The sequence below is a fragment of the Nicotiana sylvestris genome, chromosome 2 (assembly GCF_000393655.2).
Source record: "Nicotiana sylvestris chromosome 2, ASM39365v2, whole genome shotgun sequence".
Taxonomy (NCBI): domain Eukaryota; kingdom Viridiplantae; phylum Streptophyta; class Magnoliopsida; order Solanales; family Solanaceae; genus Nicotiana; species Nicotiana sylvestris.
In genome coordinates this window covers 152,403,391-152,421,942 of record NC_091058.1, presented here as the reverse complement: position 1 = coordinate 152,421,942, position 18,552 = coordinate 152,403,391, and the positions used below count along the sequence as shown (strand labels likewise).

At 38.0% G+C, this 18,552-nt stretch overlaps 1 protein-coding gene across 1 annotated transcript; it reads right to left on the bottom strand.

Moving 5' to 3' along the window:
- Positions 1–7,565: 7,565 nt before the first annotated feature.
- Positions 7,566–10,395, bottom strand: LOC104222153 (AAA-ATPase At5g17760-like). The gene is made up of 3 exons (XM_009773348.2): positions 9,616–10,395; positions 9,043–9,389; positions 7,566–8,244 (listed from the first exon to the last, which is right to left on the bottom strand). The coding sequence occupies exons 1-3, from the start codon at positions 10,286–10,288 to the stop codon at positions 7,786–7,788; spliced, it is 1,479 nt and encodes a 492-aa protein (XP_009771650.1). The 5' UTR covers positions 10,289–10,395; the 3' UTR covers positions 7,566–7,785.
- Positions 10,396–18,552: the final 8,157 nt, after the last annotated feature.

Below are 18,552 nucleotides of genomic sequence, written 5' to 3'. Positions count from 1 at the left end.
CCATCTCTGCTCTATACTCTGTATTTTCTCCTTAACCGGTATGTCCTGATTCAATTCACATTCCAAAACTATGTGTTTCTTGGTTGCTGCAGTTCATTAGTTGTGATTTCCAGTTCTATTTGCTACTTTGTTCAATATGCAGTCAACATGCCTAGATTACTGTATCACACAACATGTTTAAATCTGTTCTGTTAAAAGCTATAACTAGTATGTTGTTTAGCATGCCAGTACTGCTTTAGATAACTTGTTCACTAGTATGTCTAAGTTGCATTGTGTGTTTACTATCTCACCCAGCATGTCTAGATTCTGCTTGTTTTGTATATGATTAGTATTTCTAAAACCTTGAATGCTTTATGAAGTGTTTGTCTAGTTTGTGCATCTAAGGCTAACTTGCTCTACTTCACCAATGAGATCCTGTTTGTTCTAAGACCTGTGTGTTCTCAACATATCTTTGTAATTAATTTGCCTTCTTGAGGAATCTGTGTATTTGTTTGCCATCACTAAGGTGCATTCTAGGTGTCCCCCTACCCATTTCCCTTGTGTGAAGTTTGTTCTGAAACTGTGCATTCTGTGACTTGTTCTCTGATCCCAACATGTTCTTCATGTTTTCTCAAACTGTTTTCCATTCAAACCAGTACAGGTTTTCATAAAATTCTTTTCATTCCTAAGACCTTCTTTATAGCATTTACCAAACTCTTTCTAATCATTATACACCCTCACATTACTCTTAGATTGCTAAGTTCTGCCTCTCTGATAAGGGTACTGCTTTGAGACCCTTGAGATCTCTCTGAACTCTAGCATATCAGGGTTGACACTTTCACACTGCACATAATCAATCTTTGTTTGAGAAAAGTCTGGGTGTGAGCATTTCCCGGGACCCTTGAGGTCCTTAGGGAACTCTGACACACCTAGACATGAATTGGGCTATGGAACTTTGGGCGTTTGAGATCAGTAAAGGCTTGGTACACCATGATTGTTTTGGGCCTGCTTCAGACTCCCTATAGATTAATTTATGTTCTATTCATGTAATTTTTTATTTAGTTCTTGGTCTGTAATACTTATTGTAAACAAACATTAAGTTGATTAGTGGAAAAGGGTGGGTAGTTGTATATTGTGGGTAAATTAGGTAGATAACATGCCTATAGGATCTATTTTGATTCAAATATGATCTGTTAGATGACATGCCTATAGGATCTGCTTTGGTTTATAATAAACTTTGCACGCTTTACCTTCACACAATTAGAAGTCATGCCTATGAGATATAAATCAGCTTTTAATAATTAGATATCATGCCTATGGTCGTTAAAATCAGCTTTAATAGAAATCGTGCTTATAGGAGTTTCAATTTGATCAAATGAATGCTATTTGTTTCACCTTATGCCCAATTAGAAATCATGCCCTATAGGACTTAAAACCAGTTTAATTCATGTGTGTTATTCTGAATTGGTTTAATTAACTAATCTGTGCAATTCCTTAATAAGTTTCAACGTTGCCTTAAATAATATTGCTAGAAAGCATGCCTATAGGATCCAAATTGCTGCCTAAAACTATTTACTGTTTAGTTACATTCTTAATCAGTAATAGAAACCATGTTCATAGGACATCACTGTTATATGCCTAGACAAGCCTATAGGGCGATTTAAAATCCTGCAACTATAAGACTACACTTTGTTATATGAGAATGCTCACATTCAACAGGTATAAAACCAGTAGGCAAGCTTAATAGGTCTTTGGACACTTTGGTTCTAATTCAGTACTGTGTAATTTCTGCTCACCTAGATATCATGTTCTAGAATTTTTTCTTAAATAAGTTGTTGTTTGAGATGTGCACTTATTTGTTCTTCTTGTGGAGGTAAAATTTGAGCCTTTAATTGTTCCCTTTTAAATGCAGTCCTAATTATTTTTGACTGACACCTAGACTTTTATCCTTTAAAAACCTTAAGATGGTCTAGAACCACCTAAAGTTAGAGGTCTTAAATACCTCCATGGCCGCAAGGAAGAGACGAGTAGTGCACACATAGAATATCTTTCGAGGTTGCTAGAATACTTTAGGCTATAACCAAGGGGAGGGAATTGGATAGTAAGGAATATGATGACTGTGCGCTAATGTCACATGTAGCCCCTCGTTGAGGAGTGTTTACCGGGCATTGCGTGGGTATGATCCTATAGGCTAACCAATCCAGGACCCCTCTTTCCCAACTCCCATTGTTTAAATTAATTTACTTTTCCTTTATATATGTAACTGGTTCAAACCTTTTCCTTGTTCCATTACTTGAATCATGTATGTGCTTAGAATGTCAAAACATGCCTTTACTTGAAAGTATATGTTAAAACTATTTATTTCCTAAAATGACTAATTCACATAGTTTAAGTTTGACCGGGACCCATCGTTGTGGATCGCGAGGGGTGCCTAACACCTTCCCCTCAAGGTTATTTCGAGTCATTACCCTAAATCTCTGGTAATGCAAACTAGTCCATGAGTTAATAACTCTAAGGTGCCCTAACGCACCATAATCCGTTAGGTGGCGACTCTTCAAATACCCAATTCCCAAAAGGAAACGAGTTATTCCCCCCATTAACGTCGAAACCCAGACTTCCCCGTCAAAAGGGAAAAAAGGGAGCGCGACAATGACATCTTTAGAAAGCAGGTAATCCCTAAAGAGACCAATTGGACTTTGCAACACTACTATAAATTAATTACAAAATCCCTAGCAAATCGACTAGAACCATTCCTTGGGTAGTTGATTAGCCCCTTTCAGGCTAGTTTCATGAAAAATAGAAGAGCTTCTCATAATACAATCATCATTCAAGAACTGATTTCCAATTTAAAAAAGATAAAAGGGAAACATGGCCAAATGATATTAAAAATTGACCTAGAAAAGGCTTTTGACCGTTTGGAGTGGTCCTTTGTTAGTCACACTCTTGAATACTTAAATTCCCTCCCAAATTCTCTAAACTTTTATTAAGTTGTATTTCAACAATATAGCCATTTTAGTTAATGGATTTGTCACAAAATACTTTGAACCAAGTCGAGACATTAGGCAAGAAGATCCCATTCCACCCTATATTTTCATCCTTTGCTTGGAAATGCTAACTAGATATATAGAACACCAAGTAGATATTAGGAACTGGGATCCTATAACCTTAGGTAATAGATACCCCAAATTTTCTCACCTATTTTTTGCGAACGATCTTACCTTAATGGCAAAGGTAAACAACAAATCATGCCATGCCATTAGAAATGGTCTAGAACAGTTTTGTGCTCTATCAGGCCAAAGCATTAATAGTACCAAATCAAAAATTCTCTTCTCCAAAAACTGTTCCACTTCTCTCATCAAAGACATTACGACTAGGCTAGGTATAAAAAAATGTGACAACTTTGGCATATATCTAGGATTCCAATTTTAAACAATTGTCCAAGCTCTAGAGATTTCCAATTCTTAATTGATAAAATGAGAGCTAAACTAGCATCCTGGAAACTGAAATTTATCAACTTAGCAGGAAGGACAACCCTATCCCACTCTTGCCTGAATACGATCCCCCATCACTATATGCAGTACACCTTACTACCAAAAAATATCCTCAACAAAATTAATAAAATTCAAAGGGATTTTATATGGGGAAGCACATTAGAAAAAAGGAAAATGCATCTAGTTAAATGGTCTACAATATGCCAATCAAAATTAAATGGCAGCGTAGGTATTCATAATGTTGTGAATAAGAATCTATGTACGTTAGCTAGCCTAGTACGGAGAATTCTTATAAATTCTACAATCCCCTGAGCTAAATTAATCATCACCTCCTATGGGACTAGTGTTGCAAAAAACAAAGGCTCCTTCATCTAGAAGATATTCAAAAGGGATGAGAATTATGCTCAAAGGGTATCACATGGTCACCCCATTTCCATTCCAACACAAACATATGGGAAACCAACTGGATACCTAATATAGGTAATCTTAGAAAAACAATAACAGGTCCTCTCTCTATTAGAGATCACTTTTTAAAAATCAGGGATATTTTCAATGGAAAAATCTGGAACCTTGATAAATTATCTTTCAACATCCCTTGCGACTTAAGGATAAATATCACTAAGGCAAGAATTCGTCTTAAAGGCCCTACCAATGATATCCCAATTTGGTCTCTAAATACAAAAGGTACTTTCACAACCAAATCCTGTTACACTCTTATAGAAACCTCCTCAGACAATAACTTAGAATTTGAATGGATTTGGAACTTGAATTGCCCTAATAAAATTAAATTCTTCTTGTGGAAGTGTCTTCATAATAGGATACCATGCAGGAAATACTTCTTACAAATTAGGCTAAATATTGATTCCATCTGCCCTATTTGTAAATGCCAAAAAGAAAAATCTATAATACATATTTTTCTAGAATGCAAAGTCGTCAATCACTTCTGGGATAGTCTTGGGTGGAAAAATTACTATAAAGAAAAGGAAAAGCATTGGCTCCTACAAGTAAAAGACTTTAACTATACTCTTAATAACAAGTATATCGATTGGAATTCCTTCTTCCCATTTGCCATCTGGAATACATGGCTTAATAGAAATAACAACAATCAAAACAATATTGTCAACCATATTAATGATGCTCAAATTACTCAAAGAGCTTCTGAATTCAAGCTTCTCACAGAAAAGAGCATCAAAACCCCATCAAACATTCCCATTAAAATAAAGTGGTACAAGCCACCAAGAGGCTGGTTTAAACTAAACATAGATGCCAGTTTCAACAACCATAACCAGAAATGTGGCCTTGGAGGCGTTTTCAGAAATACCAACGGGAAATGGGTGGTTAGATTTGCAAAATTCACATATGCAAATGGATCATTAGAAGCAGAAATTAAGGCACTGAAAGAAGGACTTAAAACAGCAAAAGAATGGAGTTTATTCCATCTTGAAATTGAGACAGACTCCACGAAGGTAATCCATGCAATACAAAAAAGTAATAAAATATATCATAAGGTTGTTAATGAATGCAGGCGGTTCATGCACCAGCAGAAGGTAATCCTCTAGCACATCTTCAGGCAAGGGAATATGACAGCTCATCATCTAGCAAAGAAGACCAAGGACAAAGGAAAATAACTTTTTGTACTACTCTCTTCTTTTGTAAATAATATTGTGGAAAGTGAACAATCAGAACTCCATGTTTTTGTTAAGTCTTTATCAGTTGATGCTTGCAATACACTAGCAAGCTTAGATAATCGATGTGTCCTCAGAGACACAAACTATGACGATTATGTATGAAGCATTACGTAGTTATTAATATATTATTTCTTGCTTGCTAAAAAAAATTTAGAATGAACGATCATTTTTGAACAACTAAATTATATAATAATCTTTTACGTGTAGTAATGAATCAATAATGACAAATATATTTAAGAGTACTATTTATTAAAACAAGATAACTAATTGTATCTAAAAGTACTATAATTACCTAATGACTTTCAAAATTATAAAAATGAGAAAGAAAGATATTTTTTACATAAATTGTGTAATGATTTTACAAAATACTTGCATACGGTGGTCTATATCTATTATTTATTATAAAAACAGATGATCTAAAGTAAAACATTAACAGAACAAAATGCATTGCACATATAAAGTTGAGCAATATTTCTGTCTTTTAACAAATACATGTTCTAAACATTTATGTATAATATATCAATATTGTTTGACTCAAAAGATATTAAAATCTTTTTGAACAAATCAATTAAAGATAAAGGGGTAAATCCTAGTTAAAAATAATTAACTCTAGATTCGAGATGAATAATATGAATAGAAAAACATAACCGAGTATAAATATTGGCCGTGATTATGGCCAGATTTAATAGCATAAAGAAAGATGCATTAAATAACATTAAATGACAATAAAATGTAAATAAAGGAAAAGATTCACCAAATCTTGAGTGGAGCTTATCCTCTTTCATTTGATAAAGACGAATGATAACAGATACAAGAACCTTAAGACCCTTTTTAGATCCGATGAAGGTCTGGGATCACAGATCCTCTAATTTCTTTAAAGAGGTATGTTTGCATATTTTCTAGAGAGAGAGGGAGAGGGAGAGAGAGTCAGCCCCCTTTTTGGAAGTCCTCTCTTCCTATTTATAAGGGGTATCCATAGAAAATCCTAAAAAAGTACAATTAGAGGGAATATTCAGTAGAATATTCCCTTAGAGTATTCCAAAGCAAACTAGCTATTTCATAACTGTCTGACATCGGCCTTATTGATGATTGTCTGACCTCGGCCTGTCCGACCTCGGCTATTGATGAATGTCCGACCTCGACCTTATTGATGACTATCCGACCTCGGCCTTATTGATAACTGTCCGACCTTGGCATGTCCGACCTTGACCTTATATCACTGCGTGCCAAATTGCTTTGATCTAATTTTGACCCATACAAATACATATTCTAATAAATATTGTCAGATATAAATTTTCTCATGACCATCATCATTAAACATCAAATTATCGAAGCATTGATGAAGGGACATTTTACACTTGCATGTCAAGTTCAATAAATATAATTTTAGAGAATCTGAATAGATAGTATTATAATATATCATTAATTTTTGTATATCAAGTATATCTTACTAATTAATCTCTCAAGAAAGAAGGCAAACAAATAACTTCAGTAATTGAAGGCAAAGCCTGGAGTCCCACTAAGGCATTAGGCAGGAAAAGATCTATTCCTTCATTAAGCTAACTTAATCGGATCAATATTCATCATTTTCAGAATTTTTTATTTTTTTATATTTATTAAATAACTCTAATATATTCTTTTAGCGGAGTAATATTTATGTAATTTTTATAGTTGTATATTCAATGTATAAGGTACAATCAACAACATATTTTTATATTTTTTTATTGATCGACGTGTAACACACGTGTCACGCACGTATACTAAAGCTGGTATAGATCAAATAAACCAAGCAGAAAATCTTTTTATTTCAATCTAGCTTTCTATCGAGCTTGGCCCTTTCTCCGGTTGTTTTGACCTTTTCTTTTTGGTCACATGAGATACATATTCAATTTTTGTTCAACCACATTCAATATATTCAATCGCCAGTACTATGAATATAGTTTTCAAATGTCAATATATAAGTTAGACAAATTGAAGATATGCTAAAACGTCCTTGTATAAATTTTCATGGTATCCCAAATCACATTTCGCAAATCGAAAGGGAAAGTCTTTTCATCTATTAGCTTATCTTGTAGATTGGTGCAATTTTAACTTATAAGCACAGTTTGCTCACGTTGATCAATCAAGGGGGTTGTTGCCATTTCTTAAGGTTGTCAGCCTCATATATACGTGAGATGTAATCATATATATGTTAATTTCCAAACAAAATCAAACTTCATCAATAAATAGCAAATAATAACTTATAATAAAATTCAATATATAAAAGTACAACTCGGGATGAAATATAAAATGTATTTTATTCATTCTTAAAATTGTAGATAGAATTCTAGTTTAAAATGAAAAGGACAAGAATTTGATAAAGCTCATCTTTGTGAATACGAAAAAATATAATGATTGTTTTAAGGACTTGACTAAGAAAGTGATCATACTTGTATTCAATATTAGAATGAAATAGATCTAATAGAACATAATGAACATAGATGATGCATATAATCTCATGCCAACTAATCTAGAATTACATAATTGATTAATTGATGCGATCAAGTGAGAAGAAACTGATGCTTTGGACAATTGTAAACATTAAATTCATTAAAACACTCAAATTTTCTCCTTGCAGCTGCTTTTAACTATATCACTTCCACTGAATTCATCTTATTGTCAAAACTTTTAATCCGTTTTGTTGTAAAGAGTTCCAACACATCACTTCCATCTTCTTCAGTTTCTTCATTCTTCATCCTCTTGCGTTTGAGAAATTTGACTAGTCTTTCTAAACAAATTTTAGCATTGTCACTCTTTATAAGTTCCTCAGCAACTTCTGCAGGGGTGACTTGTACACTCTCAATCAACTCTTGTATTTCTTTAAATTGCCAATTTTGATGATCATGCACTTTCAGATAATTTTTTGCCAAGACCGTAAATCCTTCAATAGTTAAATAAGACATGTGGATGTGCATGTCCATACGCCCCGGTCTTAACAGAGCTGGATCAATCTTGTCTTTGTTGTTAGTGGTAAATATGATAACTCTCTCATCTCCACAGCTTGACCATAGGCCATCTATGAAGTTCAGTAGCCCAGCAAGTGTAAACTGGATGTAAAAATCAAAAGAAAAAAAAAAAAAAAGAGGAATTAGGGAAAATCTTTAATTAGCCGACTTGGATAGAGACGAATCCAATATGTAGAAATATGTATATATAATTTGAGAAGAAAACAATTGGTATAGTTGAACCCGCATAACTTATCAAAGATTCGTCTCTCCCCGGGCTCTAATCAATGGCGCAGCCAGAATTTTAATAAGATCAATGAGGAAAAATCACACCAAAGATTTTGAACGCATAATTAAAACAAATTTTAAACCTCCTTTGCTACTAATTACCTTTATAATAAAGGAATTCAACAATTTATGTATATACATAAAAAATTGATTTTATACTTTTTGCACAATATAATTTCTAACGTAAAGGATTTAGTTGAATTCTTCATTACATGTAGTTCTGCATCTTTGGCCTATATGAGTCAACCATAAGATGTTCGATAAGATTGAATTGTGACGTATGTCACGGATTCAAGCCTTGTGTCATGCGACTAAGTCTAGCATTTAAGTGGAAAAAGGGTAAAAGTGAGGGCTTATTATTCTCGAGTTTCAAATGATACAATTGGTAATCATGATTGATACAATTGGTAATCATGATTATGATTTTCTCGATCACCAAAAAAAAAAAAAAAAATCAAAAAGTTTTTGCTCAAAACTTGCACAGAAAGTGACCAAAGGTTCACGTGCCATTTTACTAGTTTGTTATTCAATGAATTCATCATTGGAGTGAAATTAAGTTAAACCAAAAAGGGTGGGGGCAGGAGCTTGAATTTAGGTGACAAAAGGAGAAACCTGTTGATCACGAGGTCGACGGGCATCAGCATGAATTGGTAAACTTGCAGTGTTTCTTCTGTCTGGCAACTCCATGCTGCAATCAATATCTTCAATGACAAGTATGGATTTATTTGTGGTCCTCAACAACAGTTTTTTCAAATCTGAGTCTCTCTTTACATTGGCCAACTCTAAATCAAAAATATCAAACTTTAAATAATTAGCCATTGCTGCAATCAAACTTGATTTTCCTGTTCCTGGAGGTCCATACAATAAGTACCCTCTTTTCCAAACTTTTCCTACTTTCTTGTAGAATTCTTTTCTTCTTAAAAACCTGTCAAGATCCTCAATTATAGCCTTCTTCAGCCCTGCATTATATACAAGTGATAAATTAATTTTAAGTTTAAACGGTTGATCTATTTTAAGGAACTGACTCAATGGATTGAACTCGAAATGACTCATCAAACTATTAGGTCAAAACAGGTTAAAATAATGTAAAAACTCAAACACGTTTTGACTCAACATTGGACAGGTATGAAAAGTCATTTTTGACCCGTTCAAGTTTGATCCAACCCGCTTGTTTGTCACCTTTACCTGCATCCATCGCGAGAGTATCGAAGGTGGAAGGGTGTTCAAAGTTGATGGAATCCCAAAATTGTGCTGATGAATAAGAAGAAGAACAACCTAAAGTATGTAACTTGACAACTTTCTTCTCAGCTTTAATGACATTGGCTTCTTTCAGTACAAATGGCATGTAACAATTCAACACTTTGTCCTTGTATTTCTTGTCAAAAGAGAGCTCAAAATGTCGTTTTTCAGACACAAAAATATCATTGTCAAAATTTCCATGGCCTGGAAATGTTAGCGTCTTTTTGCACTCTTCCGAAACAAACCTCCAAATAACCTCTACTCCTTCAAAAATATCAGTAGTTTTCCAACTCTTAGCAAAGTTAACACGTAATTTCTTCTCTTTGGACTGTTTGCTAAGTTTGAAAACGTCAATTTCAGGGCTAATCTTGTCGTACAAATAAATTTCTGCAGCTTCATAGATTTCATTGCTAGACATACCATCCCTTTCTTCAATTACTAGAGTAGTAGTGGATGAAAGAGGCTTAAAATAATGACGAATTCTTGAGAAAATGTAGTCTTGAACTTGATGGGGAAACACTTGATTTACCATTGTTTGAAATAGCATAATTGAAGCAGACATTGAAGCGTAGGCTGAGAATATTGACAAAGGTGAAGGCAATCCTGAGTAGTTCACCATCTTTCTGCGAGCTTCTTCTACGTGCCTAGGTTACTAAATTTCTACGATGAGAAAATTTTACTATGTGTGGAATCTGAAAACAATACCCCCTTCACCTTTTGAATGGGAACGACAAACCTTCTGAGAGGAATGGGAATTGACCCCTATTCCTCTAGATAATTAATAACTCAATATTTAATTAAGTACATCATTTAATGGAGTATATGTGCCAACGATTAATATTATACCAAATTTAAAAAATATGTACATAAAATATCTAATTTCGCAGAAAGATCACGAGTTCACGTGCCCATAAATTTGCCGATAAATCCGCCCCTACACTATCAATGCAATTTGAGTGATTATAATGAGTTGTATTATAAGTTCTCTTTTAGACTACAATATTAGACTTACTAAGAAAAATCACCTTTAATTTTGAACCAATTTAACATTATGATGTAAAGAATTAATGCATTGTCATTATCAATTCATAAAACTTAAACTCATCTAAAAATAGCACGCGTGTAGAATTAAAATATCCCCGAGGGCCACTTTGTACAATTCTTTTTTCTGGCACTTTGCACATTTGTAAAGTACAACATCTTACTTGGATGCAGAAACATAAATAATGCAATTTCAGGAACCAAAAAAGCCATACGATGTGCTGGTTAGTTCACCAACGTTGGATACATGAATCAAAGAGATTTATAGTGTCTGAGGGTGACACCTGTCCTATTACCTATGCGCAATGCCTTTTCACTATTTCTATAAAAAGGAACCAGAAGTGGTCCAAATCGTGTTTGAATACCCACCCATACCACTAATAAAAGAAGAAATATGCTTTGGGTGAATCACATCACGCACGACAATATATTCGTATTCCTCGCCGTCCAATATTATAGTTATCTCATCAGACGACGATTTGATGAAACTCTTATTCCTAATTTTGGTTATGGATTCAAGTGAATATGATAGTTTTTGTTCCTGACTGTATGAGTCAAAATCTTACTAGAATGGTTGTCCTTAAGAGGAGTAATAAGGGGTCGATCAAGTCAAAATCATGTCCGCGGGGCGAGATAGCAAAGAGCACCTCGGCCATCGCCGAGGTCAAATCGTCAGAAAGCTTACATCACATAACAAACGTTGTGTTCGAGCAAATGATGAAGGGCACCGTCGTAAGAAGGTACGCCGGTCAAAGACCATTGGATAAAAGGGAAAGTTAATATATATAAGGGGAGCAGGTGGGGGATATACATTCAAGTGAATTCAAGTGAATTTAATGTACGATTATTACATTAAGAAATATTACACGTTCTTATTCTTCTTCTATTTTCGCACTCTGTATATTTGGATCTGGGATTAGTTATGTTTGGATAAGATTTACCTTCTATGTTACTGATAATTAGTTCGTCAAAAGAGTTTTATACTTTTTGGTCAAATAATTTGGCGTCGTCTGTGGAGATTTCTTAGTCAAATTTCTTAGTTTTCTCCAGATCTAGAACTGGAAAAATATAACCATCCACTCGAAAGAGCGGTAAATAAACTTCCGAGACAATTGTACTAATCTAGGTCAGGCTGCTACATAAAAGTAGGACTCATAACCAATATCTATGCAAAACCCACATCTCGCATGTAACGATAGGTTTAGCACGAGGTATGCACGTTCAAGATAGGATCACGGTCATCTGGCGTGACCACATCCCCATTTGACGCATTTACCTTATATATTAACCCGCATTCCTACCCCTTAGGAGGGGATGACAGCTTATTGCGCGGTCATTTGAAAGAATGGGCATATCCTACCCTATTTTCACATTCCCCCACGCATTGGATGGTCTACGAACGAAGTATGACATGTTTCCCTTATTGTTGGTACAAATCGAACGAGATCGGACCGAGACTCGATTTCAACACTTCAGCAAGTGAGGTGAGCCCAATTGATGCGAAGCCTGGATGCTGTTAACAACGGAGCTGAACATGGCCGTCAAATCTAAAACCACCATTCGAACACCAGGCGGAGCGAATAACACTAAAATGCGCTCCTCTCACTGACTCGTTGGGTTGAGGTACGAAAAATTTCTTTTTGGTTTATCCTCTTTTTTGTTGGTTTAAATAGGAGTGCGAGCACTCGCATGGGCAAGCGAGCAAAGGAGCATTCCAACTAGAAATAATGGGAGGAAAACTACTACAAAACAACTGGAATGTTGCCCACCTCAAATATGTCGAACTCTGAAAAAGGACACCCCTCAAGTCATACCCTTTTTCCCCCACCCGAGTTTCGCCCTAGTTGGGTCCTCCCGGAGAGATTTCTAACAAGGCGGCGAAAGGGACGTCTCGAAGTTCAAGTATGATTCATCACCCCGCCTGTCGACTACTTCCCCAGGCCGGGCGATAAAGGGACTAGATACGTGGAAACTTCCCCAACACATGTATGAAACGAACATGTATAGCATTTTCCAGTGAATGAAATAGAGCAACATTTTGTACCCCCAATCGAGGTATTCTCCAATGCAAGCAAAGTAGAGCAAACTGGGACTCACCTAGGAAACACACAAAAGCAAACTGGGTCTCACCCAGGAAATGCAGAAGTTAAGCAAAATTGGGACTCCCCTAGGGAACACCCAATATTCTCCAGTAAAAACAAAACCGAGTACACCAAGACTCACCCCGATATACGCACAAATAGTACGATGACCTATGAAATTCTCCAAACTCTGACGATGAAACAACGGGTTAACATTTCAACCTTAACTCAAAATAACACCCCTACGGTAAAAGGTCGTCGCTAAAAGAAGAATTCGACCTTGCTCGAATTACAACGGGTTAACATTTCGACCTTAATTCGAAATAACATCCCTACGGCCAAAGGTCGTCGCCAAAAGAAGAATTCGACCTTGCTCGAATTATAACGGGTTAACATTTCGACCTTAACTCGAAATAACACCCCTACGGCCAAAGGTCATTGCCAAAAGAAGAATTTGATCTCGCTCGAATTACAACGGGTTAACATTTCGACCTTAACTCGAAATAACACCCCTACGGCCAAAGGCTGTCGCCAAAAGAAGAATTCGACCTTGCTCGAATTACAACATGTTAACATTTCAACTTTAACTCGAAATAACACCCGTAGGACCAAAAGCCATCGCCAGAAGAAAAATTCGACCATGCTCGAATTACAATGGGTTAACATTTCGACCTTAACTTGAAATAACACCCCTATGGCTAAAGGCCATCGCCAAAAGAAGAATTTGACCTCGCTCGAATTACAACGGGTTAACATTTTGATCCTAGTTTGAAATAACAACCTTATGGCCACTGAACATCGCCGAATCGAATAGGTTACTATTTCGATCTTACTCGAAATAACACCTTTACGCCAACCGACCATCGTCAAATAATTTTTTTTTCAAAGTTCAAATAAGTCAGAAATTTATTTCGCTCCAAATTCCAAATTCGACCCTGCTCGAATACATATGAAAAAGTTGCTTTGCCTAAATTGGTGAGTCTGAACTTAATCCCACTCGAGTGTTCAAGTCGAAACTGACTTCGTCTGAAATAGCAAATCCAAACTCAACCTCGTTTGAATCAAAGATGAGTCCGCCTAAAGCGACAAATCAGAAGTCAATCTCGCCCGAATGTGCAAATCTGAAGCAACTCCATTCAGACTCACACGACGAGACCCTACTCGATCCGATCAAAGTCAGATGCCCAAATCAAAAAAATCAGGGATTCCCCATACAAAAATCCGAAGGTCCACGCCAAAACAAAAAGGTGTAACAAGCAAGGGGAAGAGAAAGAAATCAAAGAATATACAAAGATGAAACAACTTTTTTATTAATATATACGTGCGCAACAACCGCACCTTACACAAGGCCAAAACAAACCCAATATAAAATAAATAAAAAAGAAGAAGAAAAACGAAAATGAACCAAAAAAAACATATACTAAAGCAGCAACAAGTTTTCACTCAGCATCATCACCACCATTCTCCCCATCATTGTCTTCAAGAAACTCCTCCTCAACATCAGCATCCTCGCCGGCCTCCGGTGTAGTAGGGTCATAGCCACAGTTGACACGAGTCTCTCGTGCCTTCGCCCGGGCTTCTTCATAAGTAGCCTAAAAAACATTACCCACCTCCAACAAACCCTTGTATATGTCTCGTTGGGCCTCGGCATGAACCCAAAGATCATGCAAGTGGTGAGGAACAGCGGCAGAGGCAGATTCAACTTGGGCCAACAATTGAGCCTTGTCAGCCTCAAGGATAGCGACCTGATCGCCCAAGTTTGAAGCCTCCCGGTCAATTTCGCCAATCGCTCTTCGAGCCTCGCCTCCCTTAGCATGGCCTTTGCCCTCTCATATTCCTGCTCGGATTGAAGGACACAGATAGTGTCTTCTAATGTCGCCGCTCTCGCTAAAACCGACGCCTGCGCATTCTCGACATTCTCCAACTCGGATACTTTTCTCTCCAGCTCGGCTAACTTCCCCATCCATTATACACTCAAAACTTCAACCCTAGCGGCATTTTGATCAAGTTCGGATTGCAACGATAGCACCTTCACCTGAAGATGCTCGCACTCTGCAGCAACCCCCTTTCCCAACTCAAGTTCTTAGTCCTTAGCATGAAGTAGCTCCTCGAGCTCACTACACCTGCGAATGGACTGCATCAGCTCCTGATCCCTTTTCTCTAACTCCTCCCCGAGAGATTGATTGCCAGTTCTCGCTCTGAGCCGCTCATGAATCTCACGGCATTTGTTGCGATAGCGTAGATACTTCTCAAGCATCATCAGAAAAATCTTAGCCCGAGTCTCGGCCCTGCAAGCACTCTCGACCTCCAGCATATAATACTAAAAATGAAGAGAAAAGTCGGTGAGGGCCAAAACCGCAAAAGAAAAAAAAAGAAGATAAAACAAAGGGAAGAAACTTACCCTCAAGCCCATTGCGGCCACTTCATGCGATAACTCGACGTCACTGATGTCCTAAATAGCCTCACACTCTGCGGCAGAGCATAGAAGATCGAATTGCAACACCAAATCCACCATGTCCTACAGAATATTGAGTTCCGATGGAATCTCGAGTATTCGAGAAGGACCTCCCGCTCTTACCACAATACGGGTAAAGCCTTCCTCGAACATCCTAACATCGTTAGGATCAAGGTTGGAGTCAGACTCGTAATCATCAACCACGACACCTTTTCCCCTCTCTGCGGCTGAAGAAGAAGTGCAATTCGGTCTGGATGATGAAGGGCCACCCGAGATGGCAGCAACGACCTCGAAACCCCGTCTTTCCGTCGCAACAATCTGTTGACCACTCATAACGGGGGTAACCTTAGCCACCGGGTCTGCCTCTGCGACCGGGTTAGCATTACTACCAATTTCGGACACTGCCAAGGGAGGTTCGCCCCCCCCCCCCCGAAGATACTTCGGATGGAGGAGCCACTTCTGACTTCACTCGTTGTCTCTTCGACGGGCCCTCTCCGCTACCAGCACGGGAATATTTGCCCGTTGAGTGGACAACAGAAGCCGGAGTCTCAGGATGGGGAGTAATTTCTATGCTCACAACCCCGGTCGTAGGTGCAGATTGAGTAGTTCTCGATGTAGGCCAGGCAGCAGACCTCGGCGCAGGCCAAGTAGGAGGCATCGGTTGACAGAACGCGAGTGAAGAAGCCCTCGTCCTTTGCACTCTCCTTTTCAACAAAGAAAAATGATCATATAATGACAAGATCAAACTATAAGGCAAAGAACAAAGAAAGCGTAACGGGCCAACTCACCAATGAGAGGCTTGTGCCCGTATCTCTTGTAGAAGGATGCCAACTCGGGGACCCCCACTGTATGGGGAAGAATGGCATTTATCCACTCGTGGATGTCGTCAACTAGCGTGGGAGGCAGTCTATCGACTGCGAAAGTAAAAACAAATTAGCAATACCACCAAAAGAAGAACGATCGGCCACCGCCTCGAGAGGAGTCACAAAATAAACAAAGGAAAACTTATGGGCAAAGTTCCACGTCTTAGGGAACCCTGCCGAGTCAGCCACAAGGTGCTCGGTCCGCATGTAAAAATAGCTTTCCCAGAAACGGCGATTAGCCTTATCGTCCATCTTCACCACCAAACTCTTTGTTCCTCGATGGCGCATGTGGATCATTGTGCCTCGAATAAGTTGTGGCCTTGTGGGGCAAAAATATAAAGCATGTGCCCCAAAGTGACCTCTCAACCGGCGAGCTCCGTTTACTTGAGCAGCATAAGGAAGAGTTTGTACACGTACGGTGACAGCTAAGCCGGGCACACTTCGTAGAAGCGGAAGAAGTCTATCACTAGAGAGGGGAGAGGAAGCGTATACCCGACAACAAAAAGGTACGCGTAGAATGAGCAGTACCCTAGGCGGTGCAAATGTACAATATTCGTCCCCGTCGCCGGTACCATTTCAATGTGGTTTGGAATTCCCCACTTGGTCTTGAACTCAGGAATCGCTGCTTCATCTATGGTAGAAGGTGCAGGATCCAATTCTTCTCCGGTAGGGCTGTTGAAGTCAGTCCATAATTTCCCCGGACGGGGCAATATCTCAGTCGCTGTTGGAACTCCCTCATCTTCCGCCGCCTCCACTCCCTCTCCAAGAACAGGTGCATCATTTTCCGGCACCAAAGCTTCGACGAGCCTGTCAGTCTGGGAAGGAGTACCAACCATTTGTCTGAATTGATCGAAATAAACGAGTATGATGAAGGAAAAGAGAGGATAGTAGCGTCAAGTTCGGACGAGCAGTAGTATGAAATCAGAAGTATGAAATATTGAAGAAAGTGGAGGTTTGCAAAATTCTTCAGATAAATCGAAAAGTGTAACAATCGAATATGGTTTCCCCATATTTATAGGAACATAAATGTCGTGGGCGAGAAACCCAAGAGCCGCCAATCAAAACTGATATGGCATGGGAAATGATATGGTTCCTGGGAAACGTGTGCCATAATGATACATAGTGGCTACTCATGAATGCGTTGAATCGATGCAATGATTCAGCTCCAAACTGACATAACGGTCTGATGGTCCCATTGAAGCGTCACGTCGCCATCTCGATCCAAGGATCTCGCTCAATGTATAACATTCAGATTTCTCCTAACTTTTGAATTGACAAAGTCCGTCCGTTGAGTCCGCTAGAAGGCGACCTCGACGGATGGAGGGACTAACTATATGGGTCAAAATCTGACTAGAATGGTTGTTCTTAAGAGGAGTAATAAGGGGTCGACCAAGCCGTAATCATGCCCGTGGGGCAAGATAGCAAAGAGCACCTCGGCCATCGCCGGGGTCAAATCGTCGGAAAGCTTACATCTCATAACAAACGTCGTGTTCGAGCAAACGATGAAGGGCACCGTCGTAAGAAGGTACGCCGGTCAAAGAGCATTGGATAAAAGGGAAAGTTAATATATATAAGGGGAGCTAGACCTAGAGAAGGTGGGCAATTCGAGATAGCTACCATGAGAGAGTCAACAAGAGGAATCTCTTCGTCACCAACAGTTCCCTCTCTTCCCCTTCCTTGCTCCCAAGATTATGACGCTAATTTGTCTTAGATGTAAGCTTATCCCTCATGTTTAATGTACGATTATTTTATTAAGAAGTATTACACGTTATTATTCTTCTTCAATTTTCGCACTCTGTATATTTGGATCTGAGATTAATTTTATTTGGCTAGGATTTACCTTTTATGTTAGAGTTTTATACTTTTTGGTCAAATACCGACCATGTATATATATTAAAAATTTCTTATTATCATATATATTAATTTAAGATGGCTATTGACGTTCCAAAATGTCAAATCCTGAATTCACGTCTACCAACTGGTACATTCAAGTTGAATGCCACGTGTTTTGTAGGTGCACTCCAAGGAATTTTAATGTTTAGATGATTTATCATAGTACCTTTATGACAAAAAAGGGGGAACTTTTTAAATTTTAACAAAAGTTCTCGTCCAAGAAAAATTGTTGAAAAAGGAACTTTGCCCCAATGATGTCAATCTACGAAGGCATCTAGGGAAAGAACAGGGCTTGCACTTCACGTTAAGATATCACTGCTTAATGCGGGTTGGCGTGAGCCTTCAACAATGCCATTTGCTGAAGCAGATCTTGTTGGATCTCACTCTAGGTCACTTTTTTGTCGGTTTTATGGCCCATCATGAATAGGAGATCCGTAAATAAATACTCTTTTCGTTTCAATTTAGACGAGATAGTTTGACTCGATACGAAGTTTAAGGAAACAAAAAAAACTTTTGAAACTTGTGATCTTAAAAGCTTAAGGGGTAAAAG